Raw genomic sequence first — 20,924 nt, forward strand, 5'->3', positions numbered from 1 at the left:
AAAGAAACAAGACTTTGGTGGAAACAGAAAGATGTCAGTGCAAGGATGCTCTTTGGGCTAGTCAGCAATTTACTAACTCCTGCTGGATTCTTCCTCTGTGACCGTTTCTTCCATGTTATAACTTACATGCTGTGCATTTGCACATCGCATAATGATGAAATCTGGGGAGTTCTCAAATTCACATTGGTTACCCTCTATTGTCTCTTGCCAGATACGTAACTTGGTGAGGTTTACACTGATAAAGGAATCAATCACTCACTCCATTCCTCTTGAATCAACTCAAGTTATTCTTCAGTAAAACTTTTCAGGTTTGGGGACATAAAACCAGCTGGTCCTCTAAGCAACATTGTTTCTTCCCTGTAAGTTAACACAATTCTGTCTGTGTCCATTGTTGCTAAACTTCAGAATACAGAGTTTTTTGCTGATTTGGTTTGGACTGAAATCAATAATGTGTAGTGGGCAGGGTAGTATTTTACCTCAGTATCAATTCTTGCCTGTTTCAATCATACCTCTCTCGGCATTGTTTTCCAAAGCTTCAGCGGCCTTCAGATTCCACCAGCACCAAAATGTGGTGTTTCAGCCACGGGCACCAGCTCATGATAATGCTTGCGCTCTACAGAGTTACTCAGAACAGGAGAACTCTTTGGGCTTGCTCTATTTTAGTGAGGTTTAAGGTCCAGTTGCAACTGGACTGCTTTCTTTTTGAAAACCACAATGCTACGTTCTTTTGCTAAACACGTAATCTGCTTAATTGCAACTACTGTGACAAGCCCTGAATTCTAACAAGAACACCCTGCAGTGATAACGGAAAACACACTGCTATTACTGACTTATTTTTTTCCTGCCAAGTGTGTGCCAAATGAAGTTCTAAAATGGACCAAGAAAGTCTTGACAGTTACAAAAGGAAAAGAAATTGTTGTTCCTAAAAACTTAACAGTCCATTACATTAGATTTTTAAGCAACATTTAAGATGGATACAGTTGGATTAAAGAAAAAATATAATTGTTATACTCTGATTTCTCACCTGTACACTGACCGTGGCAGTTAAGATGTGAGGCAGTATTACTTACTGGTTTACTCACTGTCAATACTTACAGTATTACTCACTGTTTGTTTGTGTATAAAATGTTTCATCCTGGTTAAAAAAGAAAATCAATGTAATGTATTTCCATTTTAAATTCACTACATATTTGGTTTCTCCTAATTTCGCTGTGTTCTAACTGGGATCAAGTTGCTTTACATTACATTAATAAAAACAAAGAAAAAAATAAAAAGACAGAAAGAAAAAGTCTTAACTGGTCCTCAGGTCCTGGCTGCCTGCCTGCGAAGGTTTTGTTTGTCAATACGCTTGCTTCACTGTTCGTGTACCTGAACCGCTTTGTTGAGCACGCGGGGAGGACAGCAGCGACGCCTTACAGGCTGGCAGGCGCTCTCAGCTGCAGCCCACGGTGCAGACTTACGTTGCTTGTCCCAGAACTGAACAACTCCAAGTAAGGTATAGAGTTTTCTGTAACGCCCACCTAGGACTGCTGAGCCCGGTCAGCTTATGACAAGCTCTTAGCCCAAGAGGACCTTCACACAAGATGACCCTGTTCAACAAATAGTACTGAGATGACTAATTTAAGTCTGTTTCTGGTGTACAGATTCCCACAGGGCACTCACGTACGCAATTTTGTGTCAGCTTTTCCAGTGGCACTTCCTGTAGGACATGTTTACATCCAGCTGCTACTAGGAACAAAGTTTCCACCTCTCTAGTGGCATCACTTGGCATTTCTGGATAAAGACAGCACTGGTGGAGTCACAAGTTCCTTGCTTTGCTTTTCCAGGTGTGGTATCTTCTTCTGCTTGCCCTCCACCCCCTGCCTACGCCACCAAGAACAATGCATCAATGGGAGGGTGAGGTGTCTTCCAAGCCCAGAAGCTCCTTTACAAGTCTTTCACCAAACTGTGCACGGCTATACCTTGTCACATGGTAGGCCTCTGACATTTTGTAGAGGATGTAGGCATTGTTTATAGCGATGCTGATGGCAAACCAGAATACTTGTTGCCAGGTCTTGTTTGGTTTGTGAGAAATGAAATACCTGAAAAGCCAAGAGAGAAGGGGAGAGAAAAGCACTGTTCAGCCTAACACTTGCAGCTGGGATGCAAGAAATAACCCCAGGCAAAGATTCTGCAGTCCCAAAGGGGAAGCAGGCCCAGGACTTAATACCTAGTACAAGTATCATCTCAAGAAATTTTGTACAATGTATTCGACAGTCACTGACACTCAAGTCGCACAATTTTGGAAATTTCTAGTAGTGTCTAAAAAAACAGACTTCCTTGCTCTCAGAAGCGAAACCTCAGCAACACTCTCACCTCTGTACCCCTCCACTTAAGTGAGAGTACCGATACAGACTCCTTGAGCTTACTGGTGACAAAGATCCACATGATGGGAGCTGTGGGTCTGAATCTCTTCAATTTGTAACTAAAAATAAGCCTCAGGCACATTACGTTACACTTTAGGGAACACTGATGATGCTTCTCCTCTTGTTTATCTCTATTGTGAGCAAAGAATGATTTCTGCTGCTGTCAACAGCAAGTGGGAGGATGTGGAGGTAGAGCCAGAGCGTGTAGCGCTGGTATGTGGAGCACCTCTCCATAAGGCAGAACTAGAAAGGAATGACATCCTTATATTTAGGTTCTGACTAATTCTAGGACTGCCAGAATGTTCGCTCTTCGATCATAAGATTTCCCACTTTCCTAGTTTCATTTCTTCAGCGACCATTTATATCTATTACCTCACCTCTTTTTCATATTTATTTCCTCAGATCAGATCCCAACATTGGTCTCCAGCAACCACCTCCTCTTCTTTGATCTCTTCTACTGCATTCTTGCTGCCTTGCCCAGAACTGGCTTGGAAAATCCCTGCTGCTTTTTCTCTCTCCTCTCAATTTTTAATTCCTGAATTCTTCTGCACCTCATCACTATTCCCACAGCCAAGCTTCAACATCGCTATTCTTATTCATTTCTGTTTCTCCCTGCTACATAAAGAGCTAAAACTGAGGACCCCAACTGGAATTCAGGAGCCAAAAGATCTACATTCTGCTCTCCCAGATCTTCTAGATCAGCTTTACATCCACAACAGAAACGTCCCTTTCTTCTGACTCCAGGTGACACAAATATCATCGGGACAGATAATCACCTAAACACCATCTGCTGATGGGGTGGAGAGCTGAGCTAGACAGAGACTTGTGGGGCTGGTAGACCCTTGTTGAACTCTCTATCTTCCCAACACTTCTTAAAGTCATGTACAAGATGCTAAGAACATAAGTTTCAATTTTTTTTGACTGGTGGATGGGTGGTTAGAGCCAAAGACAACACCAGCAATGCAGCTCTTGCCCTTGCATGGAGCCAGATTCTGATCTTTGACTGAAACAGGAGTTTTGTCAGAGATTAGTTCTGTGAAAGCATGATTAGGCCCTCAGCTGCAGCTCACATGTAAAACTCAAAACATCGCAGCAACAGAGGAGTGAAAGATATACACATGCACGTAATCTTACTTACTTGCTGTATTTGTCGTCATATTTGCAGATATAACTAAGGTGAGCAGCAAAGGCTTCAACTGCCAACGGGCATGGTATTTCTCCACTTTTTCTTTTAATTATAACTCCTGCATCAATTAGAAACATAACAGTTTTAAATCCATGTCATAGGTCTAGCAACTAAAAGATATGGTTTCTATATATTGTTTGTTATAAAATAAACCTTATTGACAGTTTCTGCCCTAAAACGGGGAAGTAATCTGTAACAGAGATGCTAGTTTGATTTTTTTTTTCCCATTGGTCGAACATTAAGCAAGTGGAAGGAGAAGAAGAGGGATCATTTTTCAGTTGGAAATGAAAAGGCGTTAGAAACAAACACTTTTACCATATGTCCAGAAAAAACCCACACATTGCTGTAGTCCCACAGTAACCCCCTACGGACAGTATTAGTCTCTCCTCTGTTGGTTCACAGTAAGTTGTGGTCACCCCTAGAGCTGTGGCTTGCTATTTTATGCTTTGAGTTCTGAAGGTCCCAAATGAGTCCTTTGAAACAAAATCCTTTGCTTATCTCTACCCACGGGAGCCAAGAGCAACAGTACCTCCACTCCACTGGGTGCTACCTGGCAGAGAAAAGGAAATACAATAAGAAGGAACCAAATGACTAAACCCAGTCAAGACAGAGGTGATGGTAGTGGGTGAGCTGAAGGAGTCACAACCACAGTATCTTTGAAATGAGAAGCAGCCTGATTCACTGCTGTGGGGAGCCAGAGCTTAGATGTATGCTCAGGTTGCTCAGTGGAGCCAAGTACACATTTCTCTGCCTGTGAGTGATGTTTCCTGCCCTGCCTCGTCAGCTGGCTAGGTAATTCAGCTCATCACAGGGGACGATCTTCCTGCCTACTGCAGAAATCTGTCGTAAGTCTCCTGCAGCTACCTACTAACCGCTCTCTGCATACGCAAAGATGTGGTACTTGCCTAGAGCAAGTTACTCCAAGGATGGGCCCTGTTCCCTCGCATTGTGCATCTTTGACTTGGCCTTCTCCAACACTACAGCAGTGTTTATGAATCCAATGCTCTCCCAACAAACTTCCCCTTCTCTGATTTATTGCTTCTGTCCTCTGTGTTTTCCCTATCCGAGGGAAGCTCCTTGTAGGAGGGAAGGATGAGTAAAACAAACTTACAGTATAGAGGTCTGTTCCCTTTTGACTTTACGTCCCCACAGGGTTTGATGGTCAGCTCTCCAGGGTATGGATCACTTCTTGCTCCATGTCTACGGCACATTGTCTAGCGAGGATCCCTACTCTCTCCAGGCACAACACTTTTTCTCCAGGACTAGAGAAGCACAGGCTTGGTTGCATCCTTTGTCAGCATTGTTCCAGTACAGGTACAATTCTGGGCTTTCTCATGCCTTCAAACTCTCATTGCCTTCCTCCTGCCAACTCTTTTACAATCATCCCTAAAATGCTCCTCATGTTTTGATTACAGACTTCACCATTTCATTCCTTCAGCTGGAAGTCCCATTCCATCCATTATCTCTGTCAAGCCCCCTGTGCTGTCCTAGCTGGCACGTTCTATTTTGAAGCAAGACTTATGACACATACTAAATGTCCTGCTACAGCTGAGCCAGGTAGCAATTTATTTGGGGTCTTTAAAGTCTGATTTTTCAAGAGTCCAAAATAATATCAGCTCTAAATTGTTCAATGTGCTCTCCTTTCACCTCTGCCTCCCCAAGCTGGGTGTAAATGTAGCCCAAGGGGAGGGGAAAAACGCAATCAAATAAGGAAATCCTTCATTACATTCACATACTTATTATAGTGCTTTTTTGATCTTTTTAATGAGTCCTACGAAAATCTGGCCAGCGTGAGGTAAAAAGGGCTGATATACCACCAGCCTGCTGTGTCAGTGCTGCAAAATCACTTGACATCCCACCTCAGCAGGTCAGGAAAGGGTAAGTATGTTCCGAGTTTTACAAATAAAATCCCCTTCTTTCTCCTCTTGCTATCCTCTCTTCTCTTTCTTCCCCCTCTTCCTTTGGAGGCTTTATATTTCCTTTGCAATTTGCTTTGTATTCACAATCCTTAAAAAAATGCATTGCCGTGTCAGCTATGTGGGTACCATATACTCTCTCTCATTTTCTCTTAGGTTTCCACATAACCTTCCTCTGTTTTGAGAGTATAAATAGCTTCATAGGCACATTATTTTTATAGCCTTTCCTAGGCTTGTTTCGTAGCCATAGGCCACCTCTCCAGGGAAGACAACTGCCAGAGCTGGGTCATTCCTAGCCGCAGGTCTCTGTGGCAAGGGGTCCCAAGCCCGCTGACTCACCGGCCCATCCGATGAGCTATTTCCCCACCTGGTCCTCCCCAGCATCGCTGTGTTCCCATCCCTGGCAGCACTCCAGGGAACACACTGCCTGCGCTGCAGCCGTGGCTTGCCTTTGCCTGCATGCTGGAAGGGGTGCCAGCTGCCGGCCTCCATGCTGCCACCGTGGATAGACATCAGCCTTTGGCTTTGTGTGGGTTTTTTTAATCTTTTTTTTTTTTTTAACAAAAAGTTTTGAAGGTGTATGCCTGTAAAGCAAAGCTTGGGAAATACCAACCCAAATGAAACAAGCAGAAAGACAACGGTGTACATATGTTCGTTTCCTCAAAACACTTATTCTAAGCCAATCTGTGATTTTAGGAGCTAGAATCATGTTTTTTAAAAATGGAAGCTCAGTAATACTAACACTCGCATCCACCTTGGCAAACACTGAGATTGCATAATGTAATATAACATAGGGGGTACTACCTGTTCCAACTGCTATATGGCTGGTTATCAGGACTTAGGTTTGTTACAGTTAGCAGAATTGCAGACAGTCAGCATTGTACAAGGTCTAATATTCAAGGTCTTCTGGCCCCATCCCCAGTCTCACCATACTTGGACACAACCCCCTGAACAGTCTCACAAACGCATGGAAATTTAAAGTCAAGACCCTAAGCTTCCCTGTCCTGAAACATACGTTTGAACATTATGCTTCTTTCCCCAGACTTTCCAGTTCTGGGCCAATCTCACAAGCCAATTTTTTCAGGAAACTAGATTGTCACCAGACACTCCTCACTTCAGCTTCTCCTGGGCTAAGAACCACACTGCGACTTAAACAACGGCTTCATACCATTGCGATGTCTCCAAACCATCTCCCATCTTCTCATAAGTCAGATGCCAATGGGCCATTTGCAGCTATTTAGTCCTGTGTATGTGGCCCAAGCTTTGTTTTCTATCCTTAGCTAGTGCCCATTTATCTTTTAAGTAGAGATGATTGGTGAAGAGCAGCTGTGAAAGCTATTCTCAAAAAGAAGCTGCTTCTTAAAAAGATCTCGGGTTCAACAAGTTTTTGCTAAAGGTGTCATTCTGGTCATCCTGCTGTGCAGCAAGTGAGGTTGCTGCCTCCTCCATCCTGCTTCACATGAAAAATAGAAAAGACTGTAGTTATTTCTAGAACGCAGTAATGGAGCTGTCAGGAAAGGGGGCACCAGATCTAGAGTGGAAAACAAAAAACACAGCCTTGTCCCACAGATGGGGAGGTTTGGGCCAACACACTCACCACCTGCTTTAGAATAAGGGTAACTTTTTACTCTCTGGGAGTCACCATCTTTTTTGGCTTCTCAGTTCTTCTGTAATATCGGCACAAGGAAAAAATAAAACTCATTTTAGAGCTTAAGGGAAATTAAAAACGCCACTGAATTTTGTTCTAGGCAGAAACTTCATACTTGATAGAGTAAGCAGGACATTTTTGCAAGACTAAAGGAATAAGACTCATTCTTTACCATCTGAGGTGATGTATTATGACACGTTGGTTCAAAACATCCATAATAAATAACCTGCTGCATCTAAGAATAGTATTCATAGATCAGCTCTGACACATGTACTGCCTTCCCGGTGTATCTGGCTTGGGTGGGATTTGCACTCTGAGTACAGGCAAAATTTACCTTCTCAACTTTCCTTTAAATTGCAATAAATAGCTCTTCATTAGCTGCATCCACCTCTTTTCTCATCCTAAGTTTTATTTTGACCATCTCTTGCCTTCTGTTTTTAAGGTTTTCTCTTCATGGCCTCCTCCACCCCCATCAACATTAACATTCAACCAAGTGCAAACACACACCATGCATCGTCAGGCAATCCCACTGGCACCAGTCTCTGTGCAACTACCCTGCATGGGTTTTATTCCCCTTTATCGCTATCTCCTCTCCTGTCCAACACACGTGATCAGCAGGTCTGTGCTACAGGCTTGCCCCAAGGAGCACAGATTCCTCCTCTTCTCCTCTACATTTACACACCTTGGAGGCGACTTTGGTGGTCCAGCTTCAAGTTGGTTTAAACTAGTTTTGCTGCACTGACTGCTGAGATGCCAAATTAGAGGCAGGCAATCTGGTCTCCTGCCTTCCTACCGAGTCTCCATCTGTTCCCAGCTCTCCACTAGAGACTCTCTTCCCCCCAGCACCACTCTTTAAAAAGCCAGTCTCTGATTTCTGCTCTGATTCACCATGAACTATGTCAGCTGTCCCAGCCAGCCATTGGGAACAATGTGTTGGGCAGGTCTTGCCCATCACATACACAGGTCCTAATCAGTGGACGTTAAGCTACCTCACACGTGCAACCTACAGTCCCATCTATGCCAAAACAAATGTAAGGTCAATCACAAGCACCTCCGTGTGCTGCTGGTAAAGGATGCTGCCAGCACAAAGTTTGCTTTTGCTCCCTCTTTTAATGGGGCAGTTAACACTGATGTTTACAAACACAGTATTTTTCTAGTAATATTTGTAAATTATAAGCAAATGCTCTGTGCTAGCCTATAAAAAACCAAGTGACGTAGTGATAGCTCTTGTCCAGTTAGCGCAGCTGAATAATCTAAATTCAACAAAGCGCACAAGGGAAACAGAACAAACCCTGATGGTGAAGAACATCCCTCATGGGGAGCAACACTGCTCCATGGACTGACTTCAGCGGGGTCCCCAAAACATCATATTCCTTTCACATACATATTTTCAGCATTTGTGCTCAGAGACTGGTCCATCCAAGTCACCAAGTCCTCGCTCTGCTGGGATGCCTGGCAGAATTCCTCAAGATCAGCCATGCCTTCTGGCAAAGCACTGAACAACATACTAAGTCAACTTAACTTTGCTTCTGTAGCCTGTACACACATGTGAGAGTCACACAGGTTTCAGAACATGAGTGTACAAGATGCCTTTGAATTGGTGACTTTACATTTAAAGGTTTTGGTTACTCCTATTTGTCTCAGGCAGTTATACATAAATCTGAATAATAAAAATGAAAAGAAACCAAAACAGTATTTTCACTGAAAGACTAATTTCAAAAAGTTCGCTAATCATATTGCATCTTACAGAAGTTTCCAAACCTTCTTAAAACCACCTGTATACTTTTGAAAAGAAAAAGATTTCAGTATCAAGAAGCTCTTTGCAATTATTTGAACTATCCAAGTTTTGGTTTCTTTCCATCAACTACTAAAATCAATTTAACGTACAGCAGGAAGTATTAATCATATTTACTTCTGGCAAAAAGACGCTTGTTTGCGACTATGTTTTTACTGGATAAAATAAATTAATTGTGGGATCTGCTCAGATTTCTAAGTACATCATGACGTTTATTAATTTTTCTGTAGCTGCAGTCCTACAAGATGCTTTGCAAATGGGGCTGGTATAACATTATACAACCACCATACTTCCTTCTCTCACCATCAGCAAAGATACAGTTTTTATACCTAAGAGGACACTACCTCCACCAGCTCAGGCAAAGGAGGCTGCATTAGCAGTAGGCTTTTAACCTTTGTATGGGAAAAAAGAATAGCTGTAGGAAGACACAAAAGGGAAGTAATCACTACAGCTGCTGTTTATCTAGGATATTACGATCAAGCCCTTTGTTGAGGCTTATTATCAAACTCAATGACTCATTTTGCCTTGTCACATAAAGCACGTGCACTTTCGAGATGAGCAGTAGGAATATTGCTTACCTTGTTGAACCGGTGAATAGGCGTTGGTCAGAAAACGGAAGTGCCCTTTATTGTACCAGCAGATCAAGGACATGTTTCCCTTCATTCTTATTCTGTACTGTCCTCTGGACTGGGGAGTTTCAGGGTTGTTCAGCATGGATGGAGGTAGGCCTGTGCAGTCACTCTTCCTGGTGCTCAGCAACCCACAGCAGTAAATCTCTGCATGTGAACAAAAACATTCCCTATCAGCAAGCCATTGCACAGACCCCGAAAGCACGAGCAGTGGAGCAAGTCTGAATGACCTGACTACAGAAAGACTTTCTAGTCCTACGACTTTCTAGTCCAACAGCTATGGTAGGCAACTGGCTTTCTTCTGTAACACCAGAGATTTGTGTCCTACATTAATGTTTCTGGAAACGGAGACAAGCACAGAAAGCCTGCTCTCTTGATGAAATGTATTGACACCTCCTGCACAGTCATGACGAACTGACAAGAAGAATAACTCAGGGTATCTTCTCAACAATAACATTTATAATCAGTGTAATAGTCTTCACAACATGTTTAAAATTGGACTGAAAAAAACCCCCAACGGTGATATGCATTATGGAACAAATCAGAATTTATGATCTAAGAGAGTTTTTGAAGTTAAACTAAGATAATAAATTGTGGATGGAGCAGGGAGGTAGGGAAAGCTATAGCATCTTAGATGTTAACTGAAATAAATTCTCCTGCATCACTCCCATGATGCTTTTAATCACAATATACATAGCTGACAAACTCTGGTTTAATCCACTGCTTCACTGTGCTGCCCAGTTCTTGATTTTCAGCTCGGTAGTCCTTCCACCTGCATCATCTAGTTTGTTAAAGAAATGCTGCTTAAATAATCAAGAACCACTGAAACCACTAGTTGATTAAAAAAATGCATGTGCCAGAAGGATGGAGAAGATGGAACTACAAGTTCAATGAAAATGGATTTTAGGGAAAGGAGATAAACCAAACGGTGCTCTAGCTGAGTGAGCACTGATCTTGTCCTGCACAGACATCAAAGGTTCCACAGGTGACACATTCTGCTGCTCACAGCTTTTTGGTCTTTTCATATATGAAAGAGGCAATGAATAAAATCCAACACCACAAAACGCTTCTCAATGCAGTCGAGTAGGCACAAACAAGACTTGGACCCAACACTAATAACGACAACCCTAGAATTTATCATTAGGCTGTGAAATAGTAATGGTTTGCTTCTGTTAGTCTAAGAGAAGCAGATCTTCCTGATAAAATTAATTGAACTCAAGGAAAACTTGGATTGAAATTTTCTCGGTCTCCCTAGGTTTTGTGTTAACCCACCTGAGTGGAAAAAAATGATGGGCATGGAAGCAGGTGACATCTGTGCACATCTTTCATATGGCAGCAGAGGCCTGTGGTAGTTTAAAGCTCATCTGTCAGCTAAGCCTGTTTGATCAAATTATTCATTATGCTGAATTTTGCACGTTGAGTAACTGGGTATCCTTACAGAGGAAATGCTAAGTCAGACTACAGTGTCTGGCTTCCCCTGAGTGTGCTACCTCTGTTCTTGGGTTTCCATTTACGGGGCTCTTCTGCCTCTGCCTTTCTGGAATGACCTCAGCTGTTGAGTGCAGGTGCAGCCTTTGTCCTTGGTTCATATAGTGCCTGGCATGCTGAGCAGCCCCTCAACAGCTCGCAGATACTACAGGAATACTAATATCATAATTGCTAATACTGATGAATTGGTCCAGTTGCTGTGGTCAGGTCTACAAGGAGCTAAGGCTCTTCCATCAGAAATTTAAAGCACTCATGTCAGAAGAAGGTCAACCAACACAGCAATGGGGAACTTCATTCTGAAGGAGGAAATTTGTACTCCATTGGTCATTTCTAATGAATTAATCAGCGCCTGGAAATCTCTAAGTTCCTTCCAAAGTGACAATGGGAAAAGCCTGATGGCAACAGGCTTACAATCAATATAGGAGGAACTGCACCTCCAGTGGAAGGTTTTGGGTTTCCTTAAATTCTTGTCTTGCTAAGAGGTACATAAACAGTGTAGGTCACGTACCTGCAAACTTTGGCATTAACACAGCAAACTTTTAGAAAGCTTTCTTCTAGCCAATATTAAGATCTTCCTGCTCTAATAACAAGCAAGCCTGAGAAGAATTTCCTTAGCTGCCTAAAGTTTACGACTCACTGAAGGGTGATATTCTCTCCAGGAGACCGCAATGGTATAAAACCAAGCTAATAACAACATTATTGCGCTAGAGCTTCAAAATAGCAACAGCCATCTCTGAGATCCCATAATAATTAATTGTAGCCTTTCCTTTAGCTCAGGCAATAAGCCTGCAGAACGCTTCCAGCGGATGTTTTACTTCTCATACAGAATAATGGGAACCATTTCCTCTCTCAGGAACACATTGTGTAACCTTCTTGCTGTATAGCCTAGAAAAGTGTAGCACTTCTGCAGATTTACTAGCATCTCTCATCACGCATGACACACTTAATCTGTAGAGTTTTTTAAAAACACCCAGTTACTATAGCAATAGAAGCAATAAAAATTATGCCCGTCTGGCTCAATCAAGTTTTTGTGTGTAATTAAATCAGAGTCACAACAGGTGTTTGCCACATACAAAGGAGTCAATGGAGACAAGCTGTCCTCCTCTGGTCTTCTCAAACTGCAACTGCAATATAAATGCATACACTTAAGCTAGCTTAGCAAAGATGAGGAAATATGGTGTAGTCACCCAAGATTCCTTCCCAGGGTCTCCAGGCCCTGGAAAGCTTGTGCTGAAGCCTGTTTCACCACATCTTCATTAGTACCATTTGCAAAGGCAGCCAGGCTTGAGCTAGTTCAGGCAAAAATACACATTCTGCAATCGCTTATCCTGCACACAACGCTGGGTCAAGTCAGAGCTAGAGCAACTGGGGGGCCTGTTACGGGAAGGAGATGAGAGCTTGCTTTAGTCCACGTGCTGGAGTTGCAGGATCCTGCAAAGCTCGTGGGAGTGCCATGGTCACCCAGGCTGGCAACTCCTGCAGCTTTGCCAACCCCTGCTGCTCTGTGAGACACAGCCAGCTGCTCCTGCTCATTCAGAAAGTACACAAGTGACTTTTGGGAATCATATGTTTAAGGGAAGCAGGGGACACAGGGCTTTAGGACATGCTGTCCTCTGTAAGGGACAAAACACTAATGCTTAGAGGGGGCAAAAGGGATGTGTACTATGAATGAATGTCACAGGAAATAACAATGACAGCTGTCTGCTCGCGGAACAGAGAATTTGGGGCATTTCAGTGCAGGTTTCCAGTTCTATTCAGAGGCCAAAGAAAAAAATGCTTTTTATTTTTCAGGGGACATACAAAAGAGGTCTATTCAGACTTTTGATTTTGAAAAAGATCAAAGTGCCCTGTCTCCTTTTCTGAAGTTTTCCCAGCTCTTGGTATCTTCATAGATCTTAGAATTATGTTGACCAACATCCCTTTATATTACTAGGCACGTATTCTCTACTGTGGCACAGTGAAGGTGCTACACAGCAGGCTTTTGAACACTGCGGTTTCTGCAGTAATGCATGTGTGAGCTCGGGTTAGGAAAAGCAAACGATAGTTTAGGTTCCACAAAAGTCTTCATAGAATCACAGGATCCAATGGATTAAAGGATAATTCAGGTTGAAAGGCAACTCAGGAGGTCTCTAGTCTCACCCCCTGCTCAGAGTAGGGTCAGCTCTGAGGTCAGACAGCACTGCTCAGGGCTTTATCTTGTGTGGGCTTGAAAACCTCCAAGGACAGAGACTGCACAACCTGTCTGGGCATCCTGTTCCACTGCCCTCAGCAAAAACCCTACATCTAGTCCAAACTACTTCCTTTGTTTCAGTTTGTGTCTATTGTTTTTCATCCTTCCATGATGCACCACCATGAAAAGCCAGCTCCATTCTCTCCATAACCTCCTTAGCATAAGGCTGCTGTTGGGTCACCCTGAAGCCTTCTCTCCTCAGGTCGAATAAGCACAGTTCCCTCCCCATAGCAGAGCATGTAGTTCAGCCCCTGGTCAGGCTGGTGGCCCTCTGCTAAACTTACTCGTTTATCAATGCCTTTCCTGTATTGGGGGTGTGTTGTCCAAAACTGTGCTAAGCAGGAGGCAATAATCACCTCCCTTGATCTATTGGCTACACTCCTGTTAACACAGCCGACGATAGCGTCAACCGTCTTTGCTGCCGGGCACACTGCTGACTTGTGTTCAGCTCACTGGCTACCAAGACCTCAGGTCCTTTTCACCAAGAATTTTGAGAGGACACATTTTTAGCAGGTATGTCTTTCTAGATTTGCCAGAATTCCCTTTAGTTCCCCTAAAAATCAGTTTAGGTTCCCCAAGAATTTATAGCTTATTTAAATCTCCCTGTATTTCTTTGTAGATAGTCACAAAAAAAACTCCAAACAACATAAAGCAGTTAAGATCAACACCAATTTCTTTCTGTTTCCAGTTCTCAATGTGATCTTTCTACCACTGATTCTTCTCTAGACCAGAAACTGAATTTTCTTGAATTAAGAGAAGTAAATTTGTCATTTTAAGAATGGGTCTTGAACTGTCATGAGCACCTGAGCATAGATGCTGTTCAATAGGCTCTCATGACACTTCTTGGTCACGGTGTAGCCCTGTTCAGATTTAGTTGGCCAAGCCACCTACCAAAAAAGCATTAAGGTCATTGCTGAGAGTGACTGTGTGATACATTAGGAGAGAGCTCTCTGCTGAGTCCAGGCTTCTCTGCCTGCCTCTCCCTGAATGTACTGCCAATGCAGTAGGACCCCAGCAGGTGCTGGCAATAAATTAGCTGCTTTGCAGTGGAGTCCGTAAACACCATCTCCTTCAGGGCTCTTACCGACTTCACCACTGCTTGACATCTCTAGCATCTCACCTCTCCCAGTCTCTCATAGTCCTTCCAGTCCTTCCATCCCCCTGCAAAAATCTGAGCTAGCCCCTAGTAACTCATGGTAAACGCAGACAATCCCACACCCTTATTAGAGAGAAACACTTTGACATTCTCCCTGTGGTCTTTATACAGGAGTGCTACGCTATTTTGCAAAGCCAATACACCTGCTACCTTAGTGTCTGCCCCCCCATCCCCACCATAGCTTCACCCCTAGGAAGGTGATAGCGTGTACCAGACCTGAAATTCAATTTTGGAAGCAGCTGTCAAATATGATAAAAAGTCTCATGAAGCCATATAACAAATCATGAACCAAACTGAAATCTCAGTATAGCATTAGCATATTTGATCAGATAGTAAGTCAAAATTACATGCTTTAAAAAGACATAACTGAATTTGCTATCTGCTAGAAACTGTCAATTTGAATGATCTGTTCAGTGTAAAGCCCACGAATAATTCACCCCTGTGAATAATCTGAATTATCTTTAAGTAATAAACACTCAGCTGTTTTAGTAGCCATGCATCTCTTTCGCTGAGGTTATAGACCAACTGGGTCATGCCACATTGTCTTTATCCTTCCCTAGCTGAGCATAAAGGCTGCAACTCAGCAGTCAGGTTTTTGTCTGTCAGTCTTCACATTTAAACCTGACACATTTCAGGTACTAGGAGTACGTGGGTTATCCTCTACATTTTTTTGGAACCTGTATTTCGCATCATTACTTTGGTAGTCTTAAAAATGTAATGCTTATAATCAGCTGTGAAAACAGTCATTTACTAAAGAACAGTCTCTGCTCAGAGGAAAAACTCCAGCGCACTATAAATATGCTTGACTTCTTTCCCATTTGGCTGTTTGCAGCATTGGGAAAACCATGACTCTTGTGAGAATATGGTGGTATTTCACTGTACTGTGAGCTTCCAGCTTACCTAAAATAATGTAGGAGCTAAGTCCTGCTGGAGCTCAACAGAGACAGCCCTCAGTGCCAGCATAGTCTGAAGTGCACAGCTACAGCACTGGTGCAGCTCACTGGCATTCTGATTTTAAGTGAGAATCAAGATACATTCTAAATTCCTGGTCTTTTCCCTTCCTTTGGGCCATGTTTCATTATTATAATGAATCATAGAATGAATCCTAGAATGGCTTGGGTTGGAAGGGACCTTAAAGATCACCTAGTTCCAACCACCCTGCCATGAGCAGGGACACCTTCCACCAGACCAGGTTGCTCAAAGCCCCATCCAACCTGGCCTTGGACACTCCCAGGGAGGGGGCAGCCACAGCTTCTCTGGCCAACCTCTGCCAGTGTCTCACCACCGTCACAGTGAAGAATTTCTTCCTAATATCTAACCTAAATCTCCCCTCGTTCAGTTTGAAACCATTAACCCCCATCCTATCACTACACTCCCTGATACAGAGTCCCTCCCCACGTTTCCTGCAGGCCCCCTTTAAGTACTGGGAGGCCACTGTAAGGTCTCCCCGGAGCCTTCTCTTCTCCAGGCTGAACAACCCCAACTCTCCCAGCCTGTCCTCATAGGGGAGGTGCTCCAGCCCCCTGGTCATCTTTGTGGCCCTCCTCCGGAACCACTTGAGCAGGTCCACGTCTTTCTTGTGCTGGGGAACTCATCAGACTGGAGCAGAGGGGAAGAATCACCTCCTTCAACCTGCTGGCCACGCTGCTTTTGGTGCAGCCTAGAATGCAGTTGGCTTTCTGGGCTGCGAGTTCACATCACTGGCTCATGTCCAGCTTTTCATCCGCCAACACCCCCAAGTCCTTCTCTGCAGGGCTGCTCTCAATCCACTCATCACCCAGCCCATATTTGTGCTTGGGATTGCCTGATGCAGGTGCAGGACCTTGCACATGGCCTCGTTGAACACTCTAAGTGGGTTTAATTTTCTGTGATGCAAAAAAAAAAACATGCCAAAAGCAAAACTCAGTCATCGGTGGTGTGTTGAAAAGGGAAATGGCGCCGTAGCCTCCTCATACGTGATGCATAATGGCAGCCTCCAGTCTTACTGCTACAAAGGATCTGTTCTATGTACCACACCAACTCTGAAAGGCTGTGCTGACTGAAGAACGAGCTAAGAGTTGCATTGAGATGACTTATAACTGACTGCCAAGAGTGCAGGAGCCTACAATTTCAGGGGATTCACAAGTCCTCAGCATTTCTGAAAGCACGGCTTTTCAACATCCAAAGTGAGGGGGCATTTGACAGAGAGGATGACCTGGGATTACTCTCTGCACTAGCAAGAAAGTGGCTGGGAGAGCCCTATCAATGGCCATTCTGCTGGCAAGTGTGCTTTTGCTAACATAGAGGTTATGCTTCCAAAACTAAAAACTGTCCTACCAAGGCATGTTGATACTGGCAAACCCCCCAAACTTTGCTAGGGCTTTTACAACGGCATAAAATGCCATCTAGAGAAGTCACATCTTTAACAGACACTAAAATAGCAAGGACTTCTAAGGCACACCCTTAAGGATTCATTCCACCCCTATTCTTTCACAACGGGAACAGAAAAATCACAGGCAGCTAGGAAATCCTTTGAAAGGTCCCCCAGGACATATAGGAGATTAGACCTCCCATTTCTAAGGCAAAGAACAGAGCAAGGGCTTTAAATAACCTTATTTAAATTGTTTTTACATCCTTATGTAAACTTGAAGAAGATTTAAAGAGGAAGATTTAAAGAGCAACTTAGAAAATCCTCTGTATAGTACCTTTATATGACAGAGAACTTTTCTTAGAGATGACCAACTTATCTATACAAGGGACTGAAATATTCTGTGAAGCCTTTTGGGAGTTTTTTTAATTCAGTGGCAGGAGGCCCCAAGGTCTGTCATTATCAAAGCCCAGTGAGTGACTCGATACACACCTTGCTTCTCAAATTCTTCAAAGAGATTCAGGCTGGTAATGCTTGGGCCAGTGAAGATGATGTAGTTCTTCCCAGAGGCATTCTGACAAAGGCTCTTGGCCACCATACTGTGAAGCTGCGGTTTGTTCTTCAAAGCATCCAGCCCATCAGCACCACTCCCTTCTTTGAGATGGACATAAATCTTAAACGAGAAATGGTAAGAAAAGTCAGAAGGTTATAAGGAATCCAGAGGGAGCAGATGCAATTGCTAACATACCTGCTCAGCTTGACTGGAGACAAGCTAAGAATCAAGGCAGCAGATGCTTTTAATAAACTAATTAATCTAAAGTCCCTTTCAAGGGGCTGTTGCTTTAAAACCATCCCAGGTTAGCTCACACAGCCATGGATAAATGCAGCATCCTTCGCCTCAGCTTAAGGGGTTCCTGAGGTTCTTGTCACTGTAGTGCAGTTTGAAGATTGTTTGCTTGGCCGGAAAAGACTCCAGTCATAACTGAGATTATGTGTTGTACTGAATCTGCATAGGCTTCAATGCTGCCAGCAAAAGGAGAGCATGGGAACCTCGGTTTCAAAAAAGGCCTCTACAAGATGATCAGAAGGAAATGGCCCATTAGCTTCACTGCAGTAATGTTCAGATTTATTTCTGTTGGCAGCAACCGTTAGGCTGCAACACAAGTGCATGCGCACCCCCATAAACGAGAGCAGCCAGCAATACACACACCCGAGCAGCCAGAACATCCTCATCAAACTCTCCAGGCGCAGCGCTAATTCTCAGATCCTTTACTTAGGTCATGATTTGGAGACAACCCACTAAAACAGATTGAACGAGGAAGCAGGGTACAGCGCAGTATGCTGCTGTTATTAGGGAAGTGCCTGGCTCATTTGTAGCAGCCTGCAGTAGCTTTAATGTGTACCCTGCTACAGTGCAGTCCACGTTGCTATGCATTTCAAGAAAGCTGTCACCATCATCTGTAGGTGGACATACATGTTTGTGTTAGAGTGCAGCAAAATGTATCCCTTAGTAATGTGACTAATTAACCGAACACAGTCCCACCAACTGAAAGAGACAGAAGTAAAGCTATTGCTTCATTCCTACAAGTGATCCCTCTACAAGACGAGCCTTCTGTGTTGTCATGCAGAGGGAGAAAACACATAGCCCTTCCTTTGTACACAAGCCTTTGGTTTTATTTCACTGACATTATTTTACAAGCATAACTTTCACCAAAGTTGAACACCTATTAAAATCAACTAGGCATCCAATGTTTATCTTGTTCTAAAAGTCAGCAGAAATTACCTGCTGCAAAGAGCTATGAGAAGAAGCAGACACTGTGCTCAGTCACTCAAACAGTATTGTAACCATGCAACTTGTGAAGATTTAAAAACACAAATGCAAATTTTCTGAAAAATTTACTCAGCCCTGCCTTCATGACTTTGGCTCTGAAATACTAAAACCTTTTAGGAATTCCAGAAAATTTTACCCATCAGAGAAAAAGCTGAAACTTGCTCAGTATTAAGGGCAGGGAAAAGGAATTTTGCCTTGTTTGTTGGAGTGATGTACCCATGAGCTTTTGTTAAACTTGCTTGAGACCTCAACCATCCAGAACATACAACATTGCTTTCCTGTACATGCATCTGTTTCTCTTACTGACACATCCCTTCACAAAGGAAAGTTCATTACAATGCTCAGAGAAGAAAAATGCTCACGTTTGCAGTAGTGCTCCCAGTAATTTATATCTCATTGACCTTAGAGAGGAACAAAATTCAATTAAACAGCTTCTCCCTATTTTAGATGGTGTATCTCCCAGCACTGGTACTCTAGACGTATTAATGTAATATTCCTTAGCAATTCATGCACCATGGAAGAGACCCCAGATGAGTGTGTTATGTAGGTACAAAATCTCTGAGAAATCGAGACATAATTCGTATTTTGAAGTAATTGATGTGCTAGAGAACAAAGTTGGTGCAAGGATGAATGCACACTAATTCTAAAAAGTACAGCATATATTAAAAGGAAGTCTTAAATATACATTATCTTCAAAAAAATTAAAATCCCTTTTTTGATAGAAAAAGTTTCCAGATGAGGACAAAGGCAGGAATGTTTGTAGATTCCTGATCATGCTCCACTCACTTCTGAAAGCTGTCAAATTTGTACTTTCCCCAGTGCTAAGGCTGAGTAGCAGCTAATTATGATAAGTCATTTAGGTTATTAATCAGGGCTCCAGAAAGCAGCTTAACAGTGGAATGCATACAAAGGGCAGACTGTTCCAAATCAGCAAAGGTATTTCATGATTATTGGCACTGAAATTAAGATTAAGTTACTAGTATGTCAGCACAGAGACCACACATTAAGCTCTTAAAATCTACAGAAAAGGTAGCGGAGAGAAAAGATACAGACAGATTAGTTTTGACCTTGGATTAGCAGTTGAGCTGAAAACAAAGCAGGAATCTCTAAGTCTAGGAAAGTGTCCTACACCTTCCCCCCTCCCCTATTGCAGTAAATGTTAGCCAACCAAGAGCCTCTCCTGCTCCATGCTCCCTTTCTGTTTCCCATAGAGTATCCCCCAAAGCATGAGACAGTCTGCTGGTGAGCTAGTTGGTCCCTCACTGTTGGCTGCTTTGGGGCTGCAGGAAGACACTTTAAAGTGCACACCCACCATGCAACCACCTACTGAGATATCCCTGTTTTCCTACTAGGATGCTACATACTCCATCAGTTTGGTAAGCAGAGTTCCCTGTGCACCTGGCACCCTCCCTCTGTGCTCCCCTCTAACTTGAGGGTCCTTGTAATGGCCACCTTGTGATTGTTACCTCCCTACTGCCCTTTACCAAAATATCCGTTCTCACTGCTGAACCTTCCCTTCTCCTCCAATGTTAAATATATCCCCCTTTTTTCCCCTTGGGCATTTCCCTGCCTATCTAAACAAAGCCTTTGTTCTTGGCACAATTTTTCTTGTTTTGGAGAAGCATCATTCAAAGCTTTATCATGCTCAGGTCTATTGGGAAGATGGGTGATGGCAGCATAATGTTGCAAAGCATTAAGGCTGCTGTGAAACAGTGGCTGGGTACAGACAACTGGCAAAGGTATAGCTTTAAATATCCTTGCAAGTGCCTAGGATCCCGTATGGTCTTTATTTTCCCCCTCCCCATCCTCTCATCCAGCTTATTTATTTTACCTCAAATCATTAAGATGCTGCCTACTGAAGCCCGCAGTATTCCCCTTCCCCTCTCTGGAATGCATTAGAAGTGGTATTTAACAGTTGGCAGTCTGCAGAAAAAGCAGAGTTGCCAGAAATTGGCTGCAAGGTCTTCACAGGCACAGTCAGAAGCTGCTCCCCAAAAATGTTTGTTAAGCTATACACCAAAGCTTCTGGTTTGCCCTGTGACAGCATTACAGCTTTGTGCCCCTTCCATGTGCTCCAACAGCAAAATGTCACCAGAAGTACAGTCTCGACAATGGCTGCTGGACAACAGATGGAGAAGTTGGCAGCAACATCCTCTGGTTCTGCGGGTGACAGTCAAAGCAATGCTTCTAAAACATCTGCAGAGATCACTTTTACTGTGTATCTTTTTCTAGTGGCTACTGATCCATTTGATCTACAGCACCAAATGGGATAACTTCTATAGATGTAACATCA

The 20,924-nt window shown here is 43.2% G+C and overlaps 1 protein-coding gene across 2 annotated transcripts in view; it reads right to left on the bottom strand.

Moving 5' to 3' along the window:
* Positions 1 to 1,885: 1,885 nt before the first annotated feature.
* The window catches only part of PGBD5 (piggyBac transposable element derived 5), a 67,775-nt gene continuing 48,736 nt past the window's right edge, over positions 1,886 to 20,924 (bottom strand). Inside the window, exons 4-7 of one of the 2 annotated variants that reach the window (XM_086461015.1) lie at positions 17,293 to 17,473; positions 9,529 to 9,726; positions 3,544 to 3,649; positions 1,886 to 2,081 (exon numbers count right to left, since the gene is read on the bottom strand). In XM_086461015.1, coding sequence (XP_086317141.1) covers positions 1,886 to 2,081; positions 3,544 to 3,649; positions 9,529 to 9,726; positions 17,293 to 17,473 — 681 coding nt within the window. Of the gene's footprint in view, positions 2,082 to 3,543; positions 3,650 to 9,528; positions 9,727 to 17,290; positions 17,474 to 20,924 lie in introns of both variants that reach the window. The other variant, XM_086461016.1, reaches the window with a different exon arrangement.

Source organism: Leptosomus discolor, chromosome 2 (genome assembly GCF_034619465.1).
Source record: "Leptosomus discolor isolate bLepDis1 chromosome 2, bLepDis1.hap2, whole genome shotgun sequence".
In the NCBI taxonomy this organism is placed as follows: Eukaryota; Metazoa; Chordata; class Aves; order Leptosomiformes; family Leptosomidae; genus Leptosomus; species Leptosomus discolor.